Genomic DNA, 17,472 nt, shown 5'->3' on the forward strand with positions numbered 1-17,472 from the left:
GAAACATGCATGTCCTGTCCCTAAGGTACTGAAAAAGCTGACAAGGACTGAGCCAATGCCAGTCTATGTGGTTCTAGAGACAAAATTCTGCAGCTGAGCTCTGCTTCACACATGCTGTGACTAAACTGTTACTCATTTCACTTACCTAGGTTTTTTTCACTCAAGGATTTGAAAAGGAAAAAAATATTAACATGTCCTTCTAGTGGGAACCACTTGGTAAAGGTGGGCAAAACTGAGCAGTGTGAACTGAAAGGCAAAGAAATTTAAAAATTTGAAGTCTGTAGTTTGCTATTCATGGATCTGGGCATGTACACTAGCAAAACAAACAAACAAGCAAACAAACACACCCTACAATTTTGGTTCAATGATACCAGGGTTCTTCCTTTATCAGACAAACTACTAAGGATCTTCCCTTACACCTTAGAAGCCTAGGGAATTCCTCACCTTCCTGCTATTGTGCCTGTGTTGGGAGTGGAAGGCAGGAGTTAAACGAACCCCTGTTTGCTAAAAGCACTCAAGAACAGCAGGAAAATTTTTAAAAAATCCATTACATGCAGATTACATAACTGCATGTCAGATGTCATGTAAAACAAATGGGGAAGTGACTAACAGTCCCTTCAGCCACATCTGAAGTTGCTAAAAGTTAAAGCAAATAAAATGGATTATGCCTCTCATACTTACATGACTGCAAAGATTTTTGCAAACGTAGCATTATGTTATTCAGTAAATGCTTTGGACATTTTGTTTTAATTTCTGCAGTCAGGCACATTTTCACCTAACACGATATTGTAGACTAAGATGAACCAAACAAAAACAACCCATAATCAGCAGTGAGAAAATTCAGAAATTTGGGTCTAGTATTTTCCTTGGCATTTCTTTGCCTGCAAATATGCAAGACAGAACTTTCTTGGCTGTTTGTATATACCTGCTAAGGACTGACCTTCCTCAAAGGAGAACCTGGGCTTGTGCAGGGGCCATAACCAGCATAGACAGGCAGTCACTTTAAACATGGACCCAACACTGCTGTTATTTCTAGAACATATTATTTATGAAAATCTGTTTATATACAGAGGTGATATTTCTATGAGCATGTTGATATACTGTGACCCTGCTGAGTATTTATCTATTTTTGGGTAATGTGTTTGCATGTTGTGACTATTAATGCTTAGTTCATCAGATATAACAGGAAGGAAGAGTTAGTTGCATGATCTCTTCATGTGAAATCAGGAAACTTAAGGAAGTTCGAAAGCAGTAAGGGAAATGATAAAGTGACCAGCTTTCTAACTTGCAGCATTGCTTAATACTGTCATGCAGTAAAACAAAGCAAACAGGGAGAGCAAAACATTTCCAGATTCCTGCATGTGACTACAACTACACATTAAAGCGTCCTTTTTGCTGAGAACCAAAATCAAACAAGGTAAATGAGGAGAGTTTTTCAAGAGGAGGTAAGCCTCTCTATGTTGTGTGTTGATTTTTTTAGTGCCACAGAAGTTTTTTGCATACAAATATTTGGATACAAATATTTTCTAGGGATTGTTGCTACAGTCATATTTGCACATGTACAAAATATGTGCATGTATAAATTAGTGTCCTTCGAGTTTAAGGAATTCTATAGAATATTTTGAGGATTCTTTTACCTGTTTGATTAAAAGTAGAAATGTGTAAAAACAAAATTTCTAAAGATTTCTGCAAGATCCAATGAAGATTATGAAATGTCTGTGATATATATTGCACTATTTGACATTTTTTATCTGACATCTATTTTTCAGTAACTGAAAGAAATGCTAATTTTTGTACCCTTTCTATAAATTAACTAGAAATAGGTAGATTTCTCTTTCTTGGGGGGAGAAAAAAGTAGATTACAAAGTCATGGGATGGATGAGGCTGGAAGGCACTTCTGGAAATTGTCCTTTCCCAAACCTTGCTTAGAGCAGGGTCAGCTACAGCAGGTTGCTCAGGGCTTTGTCCAGTTGGTATCTCCAACACTGGAGACTTCAAAGCTTTCCTGGAAAACCTGTTCAAGTAGCTGACCATCTCACAGTAAAGTGTGTTTTCTTGTGTTTAAATTGAATTTCCATTATTTCAGTTTTTGCCCATTGCTTCTTGTCCAGCCAGCTGTCACCAGTGAGCAGAGCCTGGCTCTTCCTCATTCCCCACAGCTGGGTATTTGGACACATGGATATCATCCTGCTGAGCCTTCATCCCTCTGGGATGAACAACCCCAGATTTCTCAGCCTCTTCTCATGTGTCAGAGCCCTTTTGCTGGATTCCCTCCTGCAGCTCCATGTCTTTCTTCTGCTGGGGATCCCAGAACAAGACTGGGCACTCCAGGAACGCTCCCCTGTCCTGCTGGCAGCACTCTGCCTCATGCAGCCCAGGGTGCCTTTGGTCTTCTGCTCTGCAAGGGCACACCATCGGCCCTGGCTCAGCCTGTGCTCTTTGCAAGATGCTCTCCGGGTGGATCTCAGCCTCTGCTGGTGCCAGGGGGTATTCCTCCCCAAGCAGAGGCCTCAGCACCTTCCTTTGCTGAATTCCAAAAGATTCTTGTCGTCCCATTTCTCCAACTTCTCCAGGTCCCTCTGAAGTGAAAATACTCACACAGCACCCACTTCTCCCAGTTTTGTATCATCTACAGGAATCAGAATACTGATCTAAAAACGGAAATAGTTGTATTTAGGCAGCAATTTGATAATAACATTGCTTGGCATGCATTGTAAGATTTCTATTCCTATTTCAATGCTTCCAGGAAGGCTTAGCCAGTGTACGATATTCTACATATTTTGGCAATGTATAAGCGTCAGTTTATCCTCATGTTAGCCTATGAATAAAATACAAAGTTTCATTTCTGGAAGAGTGTCATGGGCAGGAGTAATTTTCCCAGAGACACTGAAGCAAATAAGTCACTGGTCTCAGGTGACATTTTCTGGTGCCATCCTGCACTCACAGCCTAAGAGCAAAGACCATGGACTGAGACGGTAGGAATTGAGAGTGCTTAAGTCAATATTTAGTGCATGATTTCTGTGGAAACCACTACAGGCTACCTGACAGTATTTTACTTCTGACACATTGATAAGGTGGATAGACTGGGCTTATAACAAACTGCCCTGGAGTGAGCTAAGGGTTGAGGTGTCTGGAAAACATGTGCTTGAGCACCCCTGGGGCTCTCCCTTGTGTAGCAGGATAGACACACACTTCTGAGGATGCCCAGGGGAGAAAGAGAAAAGAAGAAAGGCAGAAAAAAAAATCATCCAGTTTGGGCATTTTCATCCCAATAAGTTCTATTTTGATGAAATATGAGGACATATTGCTCACAGCAGAATATGTGTGGTTCTTCTGGTCTGATCCCCCAAATAACGCTCCCAGTCATTTTGACATGAGTGTTCTTTCTGGCACCTTCAGTACTGAGGTGACTTCAGTCCAGAGAGAGCTTTACCATACCTGTCTGAAGAAGACCAGTCTGGGAGAGAGTGGAGATCTTGGATACAGAAAATTCCTAAAAATACAATTGGAAATTCCTAAAAATACGATTGGAGCCACCTGTTTGGCCACTGTACAGGAGGTCTGGATTGCTCAGCTGAATGGCTCAGGGCTCACCACAGCTCCTACATTGCCCATCCTGCCTCCAAGCAGAGAAAAAACAGAGGACCTGGCCATGTGTTGGGGCATTCAGCTGGAATGGTCATTTCTTATGAGGAAAGGCAATGCTTACAGGCCCTGCTATTCCCACTGCATATCCAATGAAATGTCCAGAGTGTGGAGACAATGATGCCAGCTAACACTTCTCTAAGCAGACAGGGCTGTGGATGATTCCTATGGCAGTGTCCCAGATCAGCATTTCCATGAGAAAGCATGAAGGGTACCTGCAATATGGGGCTGCAGTCATGTGTAGGAAAGCTGAGGGAGATTTTGAAAGAACAGGAGTAATCAGAACAGAGAGGGAGATCACAAGAAAAATGAAACAGAAAATAAAGGAAAGGTGGGCAGACAGTTGCCAAAGAATAGGAAAACAAATGCCTAGAAAAGGAACATGAGGAAAGGAAGGGGAATATGTTGAGTGACTGAACAGAATGGCCAAAATAGAGAAAATATGATTAAGAGGCTAACTAGAAGGACAACAGGTCTCAAGTTTCTCATGCACAAGGTTAGTGCATTGCTGGGGTGGTCTCTGAGAGCGTGGGGAAGTGGAAATAACTATTGAGACAATATCTCACAGAGAATTCAATGGCCAGTCCTCCATACTGCTTGTACTTGAGATTCTTCACTATCGCCTCGCAGCAGCCTTGGCCACTTCCTTACTGCAGAATGATGATTTACAAATATGGATGCTGCAAGAGATAAGCAGGTTACAGTGAAGAGTCTGGCTCTGTTGAAACCCCAAGGCCCAGCTTCAGTCCTGGGGATGTGATGGAAATGTCACATCAAGACAATTTCCAGGAAATGTGACATGCCTTCTGAAAATATTCAAGATTACAAAGTGACTTAGAACATCAGGGTGGTTTTTGCTTTCACCACAAGTGGAGTGAGTTTGAAATCAGCATCCTGACATAACCATAAAAATTAATATAGAAGGGCTGATTAGTAACAAAATATTACCACATTTCCCTTTTTCTTGAGTTTGTAAGAATTTAATTCAGTTTTAGTACTATCTGTTAGCAAGAAAATTGCTGCTACAAAGTTGCGCTGCTCAGCAGTGCTAAAGCAAATGAAAATTTAACCAGAGTTGCTTCTTCATGTAGAAAAAAAAAATAAAAAAAGCTGGGAATAGAGAAATCTTTTCCAAAGATTTTTAACCTCCTTGGAGAAAAGGAAAATTGTCAGAAGATAAGCAATGTTTGGCAAGAGCTGATGCCAGTGTTTGACTAGCTTTGCTCAGTCCTCCATACCACATGAACGAATGTAGTCATCCTTTGCAGGTGCTCACACTTCCTTAGAAATTTAAATTGCCTACAGTGTTCTGGAACATCTGACTCCTTAGTTTCTGACCTTGAAGCAAGATAAAATTTGAAGTAGACTATTCTGTACGGATGGAAACCTCTAAGACCAGTGGGAGTTATGTAGTTGGAAAAGTGGAGACGCATTTGTGACAGGAATAAACACTGTGGTGCCCTGACCTTGGCTGGCCACCAGCTGCCCACCAAGCTGCTCTCTCACTCCCCCCTCTTCCTTCTTCTCTACTTCCCCTCAGCAGAAAATATCCAGCCATTCCCTGGGACAGGGGGCTGCAGTACACATGGCAGTTTCTTTGGAAGTCAAATGTCTGGACAAAAATGCCTCATCCCATCCCAATCCTCCTTTCTCCCAGGTTTTATTGCTGAACATGATGCCATACGATACGGGATATCCCTAAGTTGGCGTCAGATGCCCTGGCCATGTTCCCTCCCAGCCTCTGGCTCACCCCTGTCCCACTGGCCTCTGCAGAGTTGGTGGGAATGGGCTGGAGAGACAGCCCTGGGGCTGTGCCAGCACTGCTCAGCAGCAGCCAGAACACTGCTGTGTTATCAACACCAACCTAGCTGCTAATGCAAGGCACAGCATTGTGATATTCTCATGATCAGAAAGCAAGAAAACCTGCCTTTCTGATGGTACAGTTGGGATAGATATGTGGGAAAAAGTAATTGTCAGTCATGGTCTCTACACTGAATACAGTGAGTGTATTTATCATCATGAGAGTCCGTGGCCTCTTTACCTCAAACTACTTTGTTATGGGCAGTATCACGGCTATTCAGTTAGTTCAAAGAAGAGGTGCCTGAAGCACATCCTCTGCTTGGCTTTTCTAAAGAATATTTTAAAAAATTAAGTTTTGCAAAACCAAAATACTTCAACATTATTTTCCTTTATTTTTTTTTAATATTCTCCTTTTTCCTTCTGAAGGTTTCATTGTCTCTTTCCAGAGAAGGAAATATGTTTGATACTCCTGGACTCATTTGTATGATTTTGTGGTATATGATGCTGTTTCATCCCTTGCATGCTGACATCCAGTGTATGGAGTGTAAGTACGTTTTTGCAGATATAATCTGAGAAACAAGGTTTAACTCTCCATTTATCAGAGATGCTTGCAATGAAACTGGCAATTGCTATCTTAAGCCTGACAGGTATCATCCTCTGTATTCAACCGAGGCAATAGCATATCCTTACTGAACTTATGCTGCAACACTTTCAGCAGACACACAGGAATCACCTATTACAAATGTGAGTGTGGACTGGAGAAAAATGGAACTGTCCTGGGAGAGCAGCAGGAACTTCTCTGAGTACAGATGTATCATCATGGACAGAGGCATGGAATATATAGACACAGAGGTAAACTTGCTATTCATTGAGGGAAATCATTGTTTTTATCAATAATTGTCCTTTTATCAATTTCACTTACATTGAAAAAAATGAATGTCACAGATAACATCTGACATTTGGCTGTTTGCAGTCTACAGCTTGATCTCTTGGGGGCTCTGGGAAGCCATCAGCAATGCCTGGGTGTATTTACTGTGAGATGAGCACCCAATGCATACTAAAGAATTGAAATTCTGACAGGAAGAAAGTGATAGCCTGAACTGCAGCTATGCTGAATCATGAGTAGGGATGTAGCTGCTGAAAAAAAGGGGCTGTGAGATAAAGTGAGACTTCTAGAGACTTTAAAGAGACATAGCAAGAGACCTCCCACAAAAAAAAAAAAAAAAAAATCCCAGAAACACTGCCGTGGATTATGGTTATCTTAAATTTTCCCAGTAAACTGGATCCTGCCTGTAGCACAGGCTATGTTATAAACCCACAATATCAAAAGAGTAAAATGGGAAGCTCAATGAAGATAGATAGCTTATTTAGCCTAATAAAGCAGGTGCCTTGGAAATACACAGTACAAAGCACATCACGTCTTTATTGAAGACTATATGTATAACACAACAGATACTTTTTAACCCCTGAGCAGGTCAGATGAGGACTTTTGTTTTGCTTAATCCTTCAATTAAATTCCTTTGTGGCTCCCCTATGTATTTGCCATTTTCTGTTATGCCACTCCTAAAATAGTTGCACACTAGTGTAGCATCCAACTCCTGAGCTGCAAAGCTTTTTGTGTAGTTATGTTTTTGATTCCTCAGTTCCATTCTATATCACCCTTGAGTGCTAAAGGAGAGAGATAGTTTTTGAACCAAAAACATGCATATACATGGAATTGCAGTCCTGAGTTGCACTTCCATAGCCAGCCTTATCTAACATCAGAAGAGGCAAAGCAGAGAAATAAAATACCATGTTCTCTTTACAGGTGGATAGTCCACTATGCAGCTTTCCTCTGGAACTACACATGCCTATGCACAAAGGACTAACCTTTGTCATTGAAGTGCCAAACACAAACATCTCAAAACAATGCAGCTTTCTCCCTGGAGGTAATGTATGTGGTCTGGCTAAGGTTTTATATATTTGCAGTCTTTGAAAGGTAAACACTGCCTTAGAAAACAGTTACTTACATAGTAGGCAACTGCTACATTTTCTATTAAAAGCTTTTTTTCCAGATCTGTTAAAATTACTTGCTCTGTAATAAATGTCTCCATCATTCTGCAAGAGATGTATTACAAAAAATGTATCCATAAATGCATTATTCTCTTTTATACTAAGGCTCCAAAATGCTAATAAATTACAGTGGTTTAAGGGTGGAGTCAAATAAGTCTTCTGGCTGCTACAAATTAAGATGTCAGTATTTATTTATTGAATGCCTTTCTACTGGGCTGTTGATGAGTTTGTTGTGACCCATTTTGCCTTCCTTCTCAGCTCAGAGTTCTCCATTAAAATTCCCCAGCCACCAGGGGTGCAGCAGTTGTGTGTAACTGGGGTATTTCAGACATGACAGAAGTGATGGATTAGCAGCTTTCTCATGTCTGAGCACAGAAAATGCTCACTGCTCTTCTCTTCCTGTGGATTTGTCAGCAGAAACATTCATAGCGACCCTCAAAATAGGAGCCAGAACACCCAAAACTTCAGTGTGTCTCCCCTGCCTTCCAAGTGTGCAGCTTTCCCACAGGATTCCCCTGCTCTTCCATAGGGTTGCCCTCTTTATTGGGCACTGGAGAGGGATGGAGTCAGTAGCACAGGAAGTCTCCATGCTCTCACTGGATTTAGGACATAGGACAGTAAGAAGCAGAAAAGTGGTTGAAGAAGAGAGGAAGAGGCTGAGCATGCCTGCACAGCCCAGCCATGAGGAACCTCCAAAAGCAACGAGGTTCCTGTTTCAATGTGCTCCAGAAAAGAAAAAGAACAAGTCACTGTCACCCACATGAAGGTGGAAAGAACTAAGGAGGAGCCTGCTTGATTGGAGAGCAGGAAAAAGTCTAACCTCACTTTAAGAGTCTCAGCTTTTTAAATCCTCTGTGTAAACACGTCAGGAGTAGTTTCCTGGGTGTAATTGCAAAAGAAGAAATATTTATCTCTGCAGGAGCATGGATGATATTAAAAGGCCATGTGCCTTCCTTTGCTTGTGGAATTCTTCACTGAGGTTTCACAGTTCAGAGGCAGTTAAAGTGGAGGGAGAGTAGAGTTTTCTCTCAGTTGTTACTCCTAACCCAAGCAATAGCAGCAGGTGTCTAACATAGCTAAGTGTGTGCCATGATCCTCCAGCTTGGAGGACTCACATGATTTTTCCTCATCATGGATATTCCTGTGTTTGCAGGCATGAAGGGCTCAGCCATTGAAAACTTCTCCTGTGTGATTTATAACATCTTCCTCATGAACTGCACTTGGCAGGCAGGAAGGGATGCTCCAGCAGACACACAGTATTTTCTCTACTGGCAGCAGTCAAGGTAAGTAGGTCTGCTTGAGACAGGGAAGTCTGAATTCTCACTCAACACAGTGCTCATGTTTAACTAAAATACTTTGCTGTGTGCAGAGATGAAGAGGACATGGAATGTGAGCATTATATTCAAGATGAAAATTTCAGAAATGTGGGCTGCATCTTCCAAAACGTGAGCATAGGGACTGAAAAAGCTTACTTCCTGGTGAATGGGTCTAGCAACAGCTCCCTGATACAGTTCTATGATGAGTACATTGACCTGTATAAAATTGGTAAGTAATTGAGCATTTTACTTTATTACTCTTTTATAAAATACGGAAGTGGGGAATTTTTCTTGAAAAGCATATTAAAACAAAGTCTGCAGCTGTTGTAGGATCTGCACTGCAGGGCAGACTTTGCTTCCAACAGCTGACAGAATACAGCTCCAAAACTTGACTAAAACAAGCAGAGGCAGCCTGAAAAAACTGCTGAGACAAGAGGTGTGCACATAGTCAAGGATTCCAAGTAATGAAACACAATGGTTAGATTTTTAAGGCCACCTCTCCTAAGGGCTTATTTTACCATCCCATAATTTCACACCTATCTGAGAGCCACAAGAGCTACATGTCCTAAAACCAGAGTGAGGTTCAGCTTCCAAATTAAGACTCTGTTAGTTAAATATGTGGGTACCTCTCTGAGTTAGGTGTTTAAGCCCCAAGAGAAATCAGGTCACACTGAGTCAACTGTATTATAGACACTCCAATTCAGATGTCTTGAATGCATAATGAATAATACCACACACAAAAAGCTTCCTTCCTTTTTCCTATGGAAACTTGCATTGTCAATTTAAGGTTGGAAAACAGATGTACAAGAAAATGGCACTCTGCTGATTGCACTAGTGAATTACACAAAATCTTTCATACCTTTTCTTTACATGAGTTTCATTTACTTCAGTTGTCCAAAAACTGCAGTGATATATTCTCAAGTTTTGGTTAGGTATTTTACTGCTGTTTACCAGATAACTTCAGTTAGCACCAGCAGCCCACAGTTGTACATCAGCTGCCTCACCTTCACATGCATTTTGCTGTGAGTTGTAGCTGCTTACTGACCATGCCTATATTAATTATTCCATTTTTTCCCCAGAAATACTCACTGCTCCACTAAATGTCACTGCCCATTGTACCAGAGATCCTATGAGTTGCATAATTATGTGGCATCCACCCCTTACAAGTCATGTGGAAAACACAAAGTGTTTTCAGTATGAAATTAGCATACAAAATAAGGTAAACAACAATTTCTTGGTTTGTGTTTGGTACCATACCTATGCTCATGCATATCTATAATATGCACATTTCTGAATTCTTTATTTTTTAATTTCTCTCTCATAAGCTGTAGTTTCCTCCTGCTACAGTATTCCTGGTCTCATATCCCACCTGTCATGAACTTCTGCAGCTCAGGGGCTTACCATGGCAGCAACTGCTCAGCCACAAGACCATTACAGGAAAGACCAGCTAAGGGTTAAACATAAATATACAACTGCAATAAAGCAACACATCATAAATCTCATTTTTTAATTAAAAACAAGACCAACAGCTTGCAGGCTGTTTGGATTACCTGGATTCTGTATCTTTCATGCATTAATAGTATCTACCTGTTGGCACAAGGAGCAATTGAAGCAATGCTGCTTTCCAGCTGGTTGGCATAATTGACAGTAAGATCTTGTGTGAAATGCTTATGAAGTTCTACATGAACATATAGATTACAATATAGCAATATTGCCAAAACATTTATTTGAAAGAAATACATGTTAAGTCTTGTTTCCTGTGCCATAATTATAATGGGTGGGGTTCAGTGCAGATTTCTATATTTGAGTAGGAAATTCATCTCCTAGGCTGAGACACCTTAATGTAGGTGTCTGCACAGGAGCAGGGATATCTCCTAAGGGTCAGTGCCCATCAGGGCTCCCTGCTGTGGAGCAGCAGGCGCCTCTCTGCCCTTGAGGTGCTGAAGGCACCAGCAGCACTGACATGGAGATGGCAGCTACAACTCACACCTTCCAGGAGGCACCAACAAGGCAAGACAGATAAAGCAGCACTACACACCTAAAGTTTAGGCAACTCATTTGCACCCTGCTCGTTCCCAGCACAGGCTGATGAGTTCCATCACATCGTAAGCTAAAAGCACTCAGCTGACAGTGAGTGATGGGGAAATGCTAGTCTGCTTTACAGTCAAAGACACACTGTGGGTGTGTTTTCTGTAATGAGACATTCCTTCCAGTTATACCTTTCTGACTTTTCCATAATGCTGGCTATGCTGATATTACATGTGATAGATGTCTCCAGGACCTCGGCTTTTCTGAGGACCTCTGAGATCATTGCTGTTGAATTTGTTCACTCATTTTTGAACTTACCCTTTCCTTAAAAATTTTCAGGTTCTTTGATCCAGGTCAATGTTTGATTGAATTTAATTAAATTTTGATTGCACAGAATGTGTAAGCAGCTCTTCACAGAAAGCCCCTGGGCATGGATAAGTCTAACAGAGACTTTGACAGGAAGGAGGACAAATTCACTATTCAAGTCAGCTTTCACAAACTATTGTGAAATCACAGGTTCCAGATCTGCTGTGTTTGTAGGATGATGTGATTGCTTGTGTAATTTGGATATGGATGAGAACGCATAGTGTATATAAAAAAACCCTTAGTAGTAAATACAGCTTTTCACATCCACTGATAAATAATTAATATTTCCTTCCTTTTCTAAAAGGAAATGTAGGAAGACAAAACTGAATAAAATTCAGGGACATTACTGGAGAATACTATCTGATTGATTTTTCAGTTGAAAATAACTTATGGTTTTCAAAAGCAAGAAAATGAGAACAATCTAGAGAAATATTTGATTGATAAAAAATAATAAAAATTAAGATTTGTCTTTGTTTTGCAGGATGAGCTCACAGAAGAGAAAAAGCTTCCTCGTGTAAGTATTCTTGTCACATACCAATTTGTACTTTTGCCTACTTAAGCATGTAAATACCATTACAGAAAATACACTTACTTATAGAACTGCAGGTTTTGTATCAATGTAGCAATGAGAATTCAGAAAAATATGTTCCTGTGATATCTTTAAGTGTAAACTTAATATATCCATTTTGGATGGAGTAGGCAAATTTTTCCATGCATTTCACAAAACTTCATACATTCCATCCATTGCACAAATAGATTTTGTTAATGACAGATGTGACATTTTGCTTGCTAAAAACCTAAAACACTCTTTCTCATTGGAATGATACCACTGATAGCTCAGGACAGCTAGGCAAAGGGAGCACAACAATCTTCAAAACCTGAGGAATTTAATAAATACTGTCAGTCTGCCCTCAACAAATGAGTGGTCTTCTAAGCCTTGGAAGAGCTTGACAGATTCCAGACTTTGTATAAAGTATTATGAGGCCAAACATAATTTATCTGTTATTGTATTCTCTCAAGAACATGAAATCTTTTTAGCAATGACCAACACCATCCATGCCTGTTTAATCTCCATGAAGGTTGCAAGGGGAGTTTACAGGGTACTTCTCCAACTTCTGCTTTGTGTCTTCAGATTTCAGTCTGATCACTCTCCTTTTAGGTAAGGAATGACAGATATGAATTCCAAAATTACAATGAGAAAAAAAGATACACTCTGAAAATCAGAGCACGTGGAAAAAACTGTCTTGTCAGCTCAAACTGGGGGGAATGGAGTGAACCCATTGAGTTTGGTAAGACCATGAATTTTTTTTTCCAGTATTACCTTGTTTGCTTCCCTTTCTTCCTTATAGTCACAGAAATCAATAAAATCTTAATTTTTACCCAATTACATTGAAGGAACTGGATGGATTTTATTTATGGGAGGAGTAGCTCCTCCCAATAGTCTGGCAGCAGAGCCTTTGATTAGCTGGGATTGTGAAGGCAGCAGCTGCTCAGATGCCAGGGCCACAGAAACAGAGACAGACTTGCTGGGATTGATAAAGTTAGAGGGTTTTGAGAAAATGGTTAAAAAGGGTAGGCTTTAGGTAGAAGTTTTGTTAACGTTGCTAATACAGCAAAAAGTTTTCTAAGCAGTAGAGCAGACGTGACAAACAGCACAATAGACTTCAGATTTGCCCCGTCTCCGTGCGTTTATAAATACCAGCCAGCAGCAAGACCCACCCTTGTCCTTGGTCTGCTGTGATGAGGCTTCCTCTCTGTTATCTTTTTACATGAATATAATCCTCTTCCTCCTCCATCTTTCTTTTCACTAATTTTGCTCTATTAACTGTTCTGTAAGTCTCTTTATTCTTCTCTTTTTCCAGAATAAAAAAAAAATCTCTAATTTTAAATATCTGAAAAGGTTTAAAATGTATCAAATCCCTCTGCATTTTTGACAAAATTCTATAATGAAGTCAAGTTGAAGTCCTTCAGAACATTATAAAAATGTAGTGAAATTCTCATTCCTTACATCATAACAGTCACAAAGGCAGATTTTTCCTATGCTAAAATATTTCTCTCTCTTGCCTGTTTCAGGTCAAGGGAAAGATTACTTTATTTTTGTGATTTTATTTCTGATTGCACTTGGAACTATCTCAATTACACTTCTCCTGTATTGTCTTCTCAAAAGGTAAATCAATTTTTTTCTGTAGACACGTCTGACAAAGTATTATCTATATGAAACACATTCCTACAACCTCCTACTTTCCTACCTGCAAATTAAAATAATCTGATTATCAGTGTCATGAAATATTACCACCGGGATAGCTGTGGATGGCCCTTTGGCATGCAAAACCACTAAGTGGAAAAAGGGGGAAAGGATGTTGAAGTTATTAAGTGATTGATTCTACCAGATCCTACAAAAAGCTTTTTTGTTCTTATTTTTAAGCATTTAACATCCAGGTAGCTTTGAAGCCAGTGGCTGTATGCAGTACCAGACAAAAGGGAATCGAAATTAACATACTCTTATTTAGAGAAAACTTCTCACTCAGGGGTGAAAGTTCTGTCACGTGATTTATTCAAAGTAATTTATTAATAACTTATTTACTGTGATTTTAATCACAAAATTAATTTTAATCACCCAAATGCTAAGTGTAATAATAGTTACCCACCAGTTACCCAACTGAAAATATTTTATTTCTCATTTAATTTGTAGAGCAATAGATATTCAATCTTGAAAGCAAAAAATGTCCTTAAGTTACACCACAAAATGTTTGTGTAAATTATATTAGCAGTATTTTCAATTTCTCCACAATCCCATTTTCTACCCAAAGGTACTGCAGTTTCAAGAACCTATTTCCTCCCATACCACAACCAAGAGACAAATTCAATGCATTAACTGATGAAGATATCCAGGTACGATTTCTTCTCAATTCAGTCAAATTTGTTAACTCTAAACCACAACAGGCCAAAGACTAGAAGAACTGAACTTACAAAAATTAAGTGTTAACATTTGGTCCAAAACTAATTTCTGTTACACAAGCTATTCTGCTTTGAAACCTGAAATGATCTACACCAACACTGAAACAAAAGATTGTCCTGGAGGTATTTGCAGACATGATATTTGCAGACAAAATTTATACTTTTACTGAGTGTAAATTTACTGTAATTTCTGTGTGTACCAGCTTTACAAGGTTGCTGTTCATACTTTAAAAGGACGCAAAGTGAGGATGCATTTTCCATTAGCATTTTCAAACACCAATAGTCATAATATAATGTGAATATATATTTCATAAATCTGACCTATACCTATGTAAAAATCCTGTCACACTTAGTGCAAATCAACAAGGCTGGAAAGACTTAAGAGTTAAACTAACCTTCCTCTTGCTTCAACACAGGATTTGCAATTTCAGGCTTTTGTGTAAATTGTATTTGACCAATATACTGTAGTATCCCTGTGCAGCCTATTCTGCATGTTTATTTAGCCTTAAAAAAGCCTTTTAATAGCTTGGTTTAATGCACCTAAAATCCATTACTTTTTACCCTTATTCCTTTCCTGTTTACAGTATCTTACACACTTGCACGCTGTCAACAGCAAGTAACTCTTCTGTCCATCTGCACACATCACGACAACCAGGCTTCAAACCATTCATGCTTGGCTAAAGCAAAGACATTCTTGAAGTCAGTAAATCAGGTTAGTCATTAATTGCCTCAGATTCAGTGGGCAACACCATGCTTTCCAATGAGGATTCCAAAAGTGACACATATATTTTCCTTCAATCGTTTACAAAGAATCCCCAAATCTCTGACTACTAAAACTCTCCAGTTTTGGTAACTATATACCATCTTGCTGTCCTGATTAATTTGTGTTTGGCCCTACCACCTTTGGCTTTCACAGAAAGTAGGTAGGACTGTGACTTAGATAGGTTTCCTCATACACCTTAAGTCATAAATACCTGGTTTCTCACTTCCTACCAGGCAGCCAGAGCTAAGGCTACAGACCAGCAGCAGCAGTCCACAGTCCATCACATTAAATAATATAGCTAGAAAAGTAACAAGCCCTTTTTGTAAAATTGCATAGTGATTGCTTGCTTTTCCTGAACTTGAGTGGCTTCCAAATTCCTGTGCATAGACACTACCAAAGACACTCAAATCATTCCCCTACAACCCAGAGGCCTTTGTGGATGAGGTTTGCAATCTGTGGCTCAGGCACTTCCACGCAGGGAGCAATGCAGCAGCAGCAGCTGCCAGAGTTAAATGAAGCCCTCACATTACCTAACACTGGCCAACCACCGCTGTGAAGATAATTCATATGATTTTGACATGTTTAAACAGTTTGATCTACTCTTAAAATCTAATTTTATTTTACCTCTTCTTCCAAAGTCAGTACCTTTAACATTGACTGAATGTTGTAATTCTTTAAAGTTATTTTAATAACACAGTACAAAAAGTACATTTTCAAAAGCTCTCCTCCACTGAATAGCAAACACTCTCCCTGACATTTAGTGCTAATGGATTTTTGAGCTGTTTTGAAATGTGCAGTATCCTTTGCTAATCACACCTTTTTAAATTTTGCATTTCCTCATTTTCCCTCTATTTACTCAATGACCTTTCACATTTTCTAATTCTTTTCTCCAATTACATAACTTTTTCTGAGATAGCTGGAAAAGCTCATGATTAAAAAACCTAACTTTCTGCACTGCATCCTTAAAACACTCACATTAAAGAACTGCCAATTTTATTTGCTTTAAGATCCTACCAAATCATTCAGTGCATCAGACAACTTGCACTCCTTGAATCCATTCTATTTTACTCATCTTACTACGGACCAATGATTTTCTAGTCACTCTCCTAATTTGCTTTCCTCACCATTACAGAGTTTTATCATCTCTTGCTTGGAGTTAAATATAGTCCAAGAACTTGCAAGATACACTCTGTGCACTTTCCTTGGAGAACAGTAAAGTAGCCCAAAACACCATGACCACAAAGCCCTGCAGAGCTTTACCCATTCTTCAGCTTTCCTCAAAAAGAAGTTTCCAGAACACCCTGGTTTGATGTTCCACAACATACCCTCAGTACAAGAGCAAGCTTGCTTTTTTACCCTGTTTTTTCCATCCTTTTTTCTTTTTTTTAGTTATTTATCTTCCCTCAAAACTTTAAACTCCAAGTGCTCTATGAGTACTACAATCTTACCTAGCAGCAGGCACTCTCCTAGAACCCCAGGTTAGCCAATGTAAAAATGTGTGATAGCAACCAAAATACTTTATCTACATGCCAAGCCAATGCCTACATATGGAAAATTCAGCCAATACTGACTGAATAAATTCCTTCTATTTTCTCAGCTAAGGTTGCCCAGTGTCTAAACCAGCTTGTTCTTCCTCCTGCTGACAGCTAGTACTGCTCAGATATATTGAAACATTCCTTAACTGTCCTTAAAACTGTTTTCTCCTGCCTTGCAATCATTTATTAAGTATTAAAAGACCAAGATGGGATGCCTTTGGTACTGCTGAAACTAATGTTCAGAATGATACCAACTTGTAGCCTACTGCATGACACAAAATTTTCTTTCCCTTCAGACGGAATATGTAAATCTACCAACAAAAAGTCATACTGAGAAAATAACTACAATTGAGGAATGATTCGACTTTCCAAAAACACAGCTGATTCCCCAACATGAAAGAAAATTATGGACCCTGCTGACAAGTACTTCAAACCAGTCTATAAAAGAATAAAATCACCTATAGAACTGTTTGCCTCCTTAAAATCCACTTAAATGGAGCAGATTAAAAAAAAGGGAGAAAAGTCAGTGAAATTTGTTCCTTTCCTTTTGTTCAGACCCACAATGCCTGGCAACTAAGCTTTTCTGCAAGCACCTACTTTGAAGAAGTGCTTGAACCTTGCTAAGAGGTTCTTCACAATGTGAGACAATGTGAGCCCTCTTAACCAGAATGAAGCTGCTACTTCTTGTCTTCATTGCTATGAAGCTTCTTGCCTCTCATTATAATGATTTCCTGTAGGCTGACAGCCTTGCTGTATAATGCCACAGCAATTATACTGTAATTTTTGTATGCCCAGTTATTTTCTAAAGCACAAGCCAGCTATTTAGAATGTGTTAAAATTTGCTCTTTGGTCTTCCAATCAGTACCACCAAGCTATCCCAATATGTGCAATTAAGTTTATGCAAGAATAAAAAATAAAATTATACTTGCCAAATGTAATTATTTATACTGGTCTTAGTCAGCCATTTCATGAGCTCAGTATTGCAACTGTAAATGGAGCTCTGCAACAC

General features: G+C 39.4%; 1 protein-coding gene across 1 annotated transcript; it reads left to right on the forward strand.

Annotated features, from left to right (window-relative positions):
- Positions 1 to 1,338: 1,338 nt before the first annotated feature.
- On the forward strand, positions 1,339 to 17,372 carry LOC135447000 (granulocyte-macrophage colony-stimulating factor receptor subunit alpha-like). Its single transcript, XM_064711648.1, has 12 exons — positions 1,339 to 1,445; positions 5,872 to 5,989; positions 6,161 to 6,297; positions 7,253 to 7,373; positions 8,651 to 8,780; positions 8,867 to 9,042; positions 9,893 to 10,032; positions 11,689 to 11,721; positions 12,367 to 12,496; positions 13,281 to 13,374; positions 14,018 to 14,099; positions 16,760 to 17,372. The coding sequence occupies exons 1-12, from the start codon at positions 1,422 to 1,424 to the stop codon at positions 16,820 to 16,822; spliced, it is 1,248 nt and encodes a 415-aa protein (XP_064567718.1). The 5' UTR covers positions 1,339 to 1,421; the 3' UTR covers positions 16,823 to 17,372.
- Positions 17,373 to 17,472: the final 100 nt, after the last annotated feature.

The sequence above is a fragment of the Zonotrichia leucophrys genome, chromosome 1 (assembly GCF_028769735.1).
Source record: "Zonotrichia leucophrys gambelii isolate GWCS_2022_RI chromosome 1, RI_Zleu_2.0, whole genome shotgun sequence".
In the NCBI taxonomy this organism is placed as follows: domain Eukaryota; kingdom Metazoa; phylum Chordata; class Aves; order Passeriformes; family Passerellidae; genus Zonotrichia; species Zonotrichia leucophrys.

Excerpts from the sequence above, each read along its gene's own strand:
- LOC135447000 (XM_064711648.1), top strand. The coding sequence starts at position 1,422 with ATGAGGAGAGTTTTTCAAGAGGAG. Across the intron at positions 8,781-8,866 it reads CTCTACTGGCAGCAGTCAAG|AGATGAAGAGGACATGGAAT; the intron begins GTAAGTAGGTCT and ends TGCTGTGTGCAG. Across the intron at positions 12,497-13,280 it reads GAGTGAACCCATTGAGTTTG|GTCAAGGGAAAGATTACTTT; the intron begins GTAAGACCATGA and ends TGCCTGTTTCAG.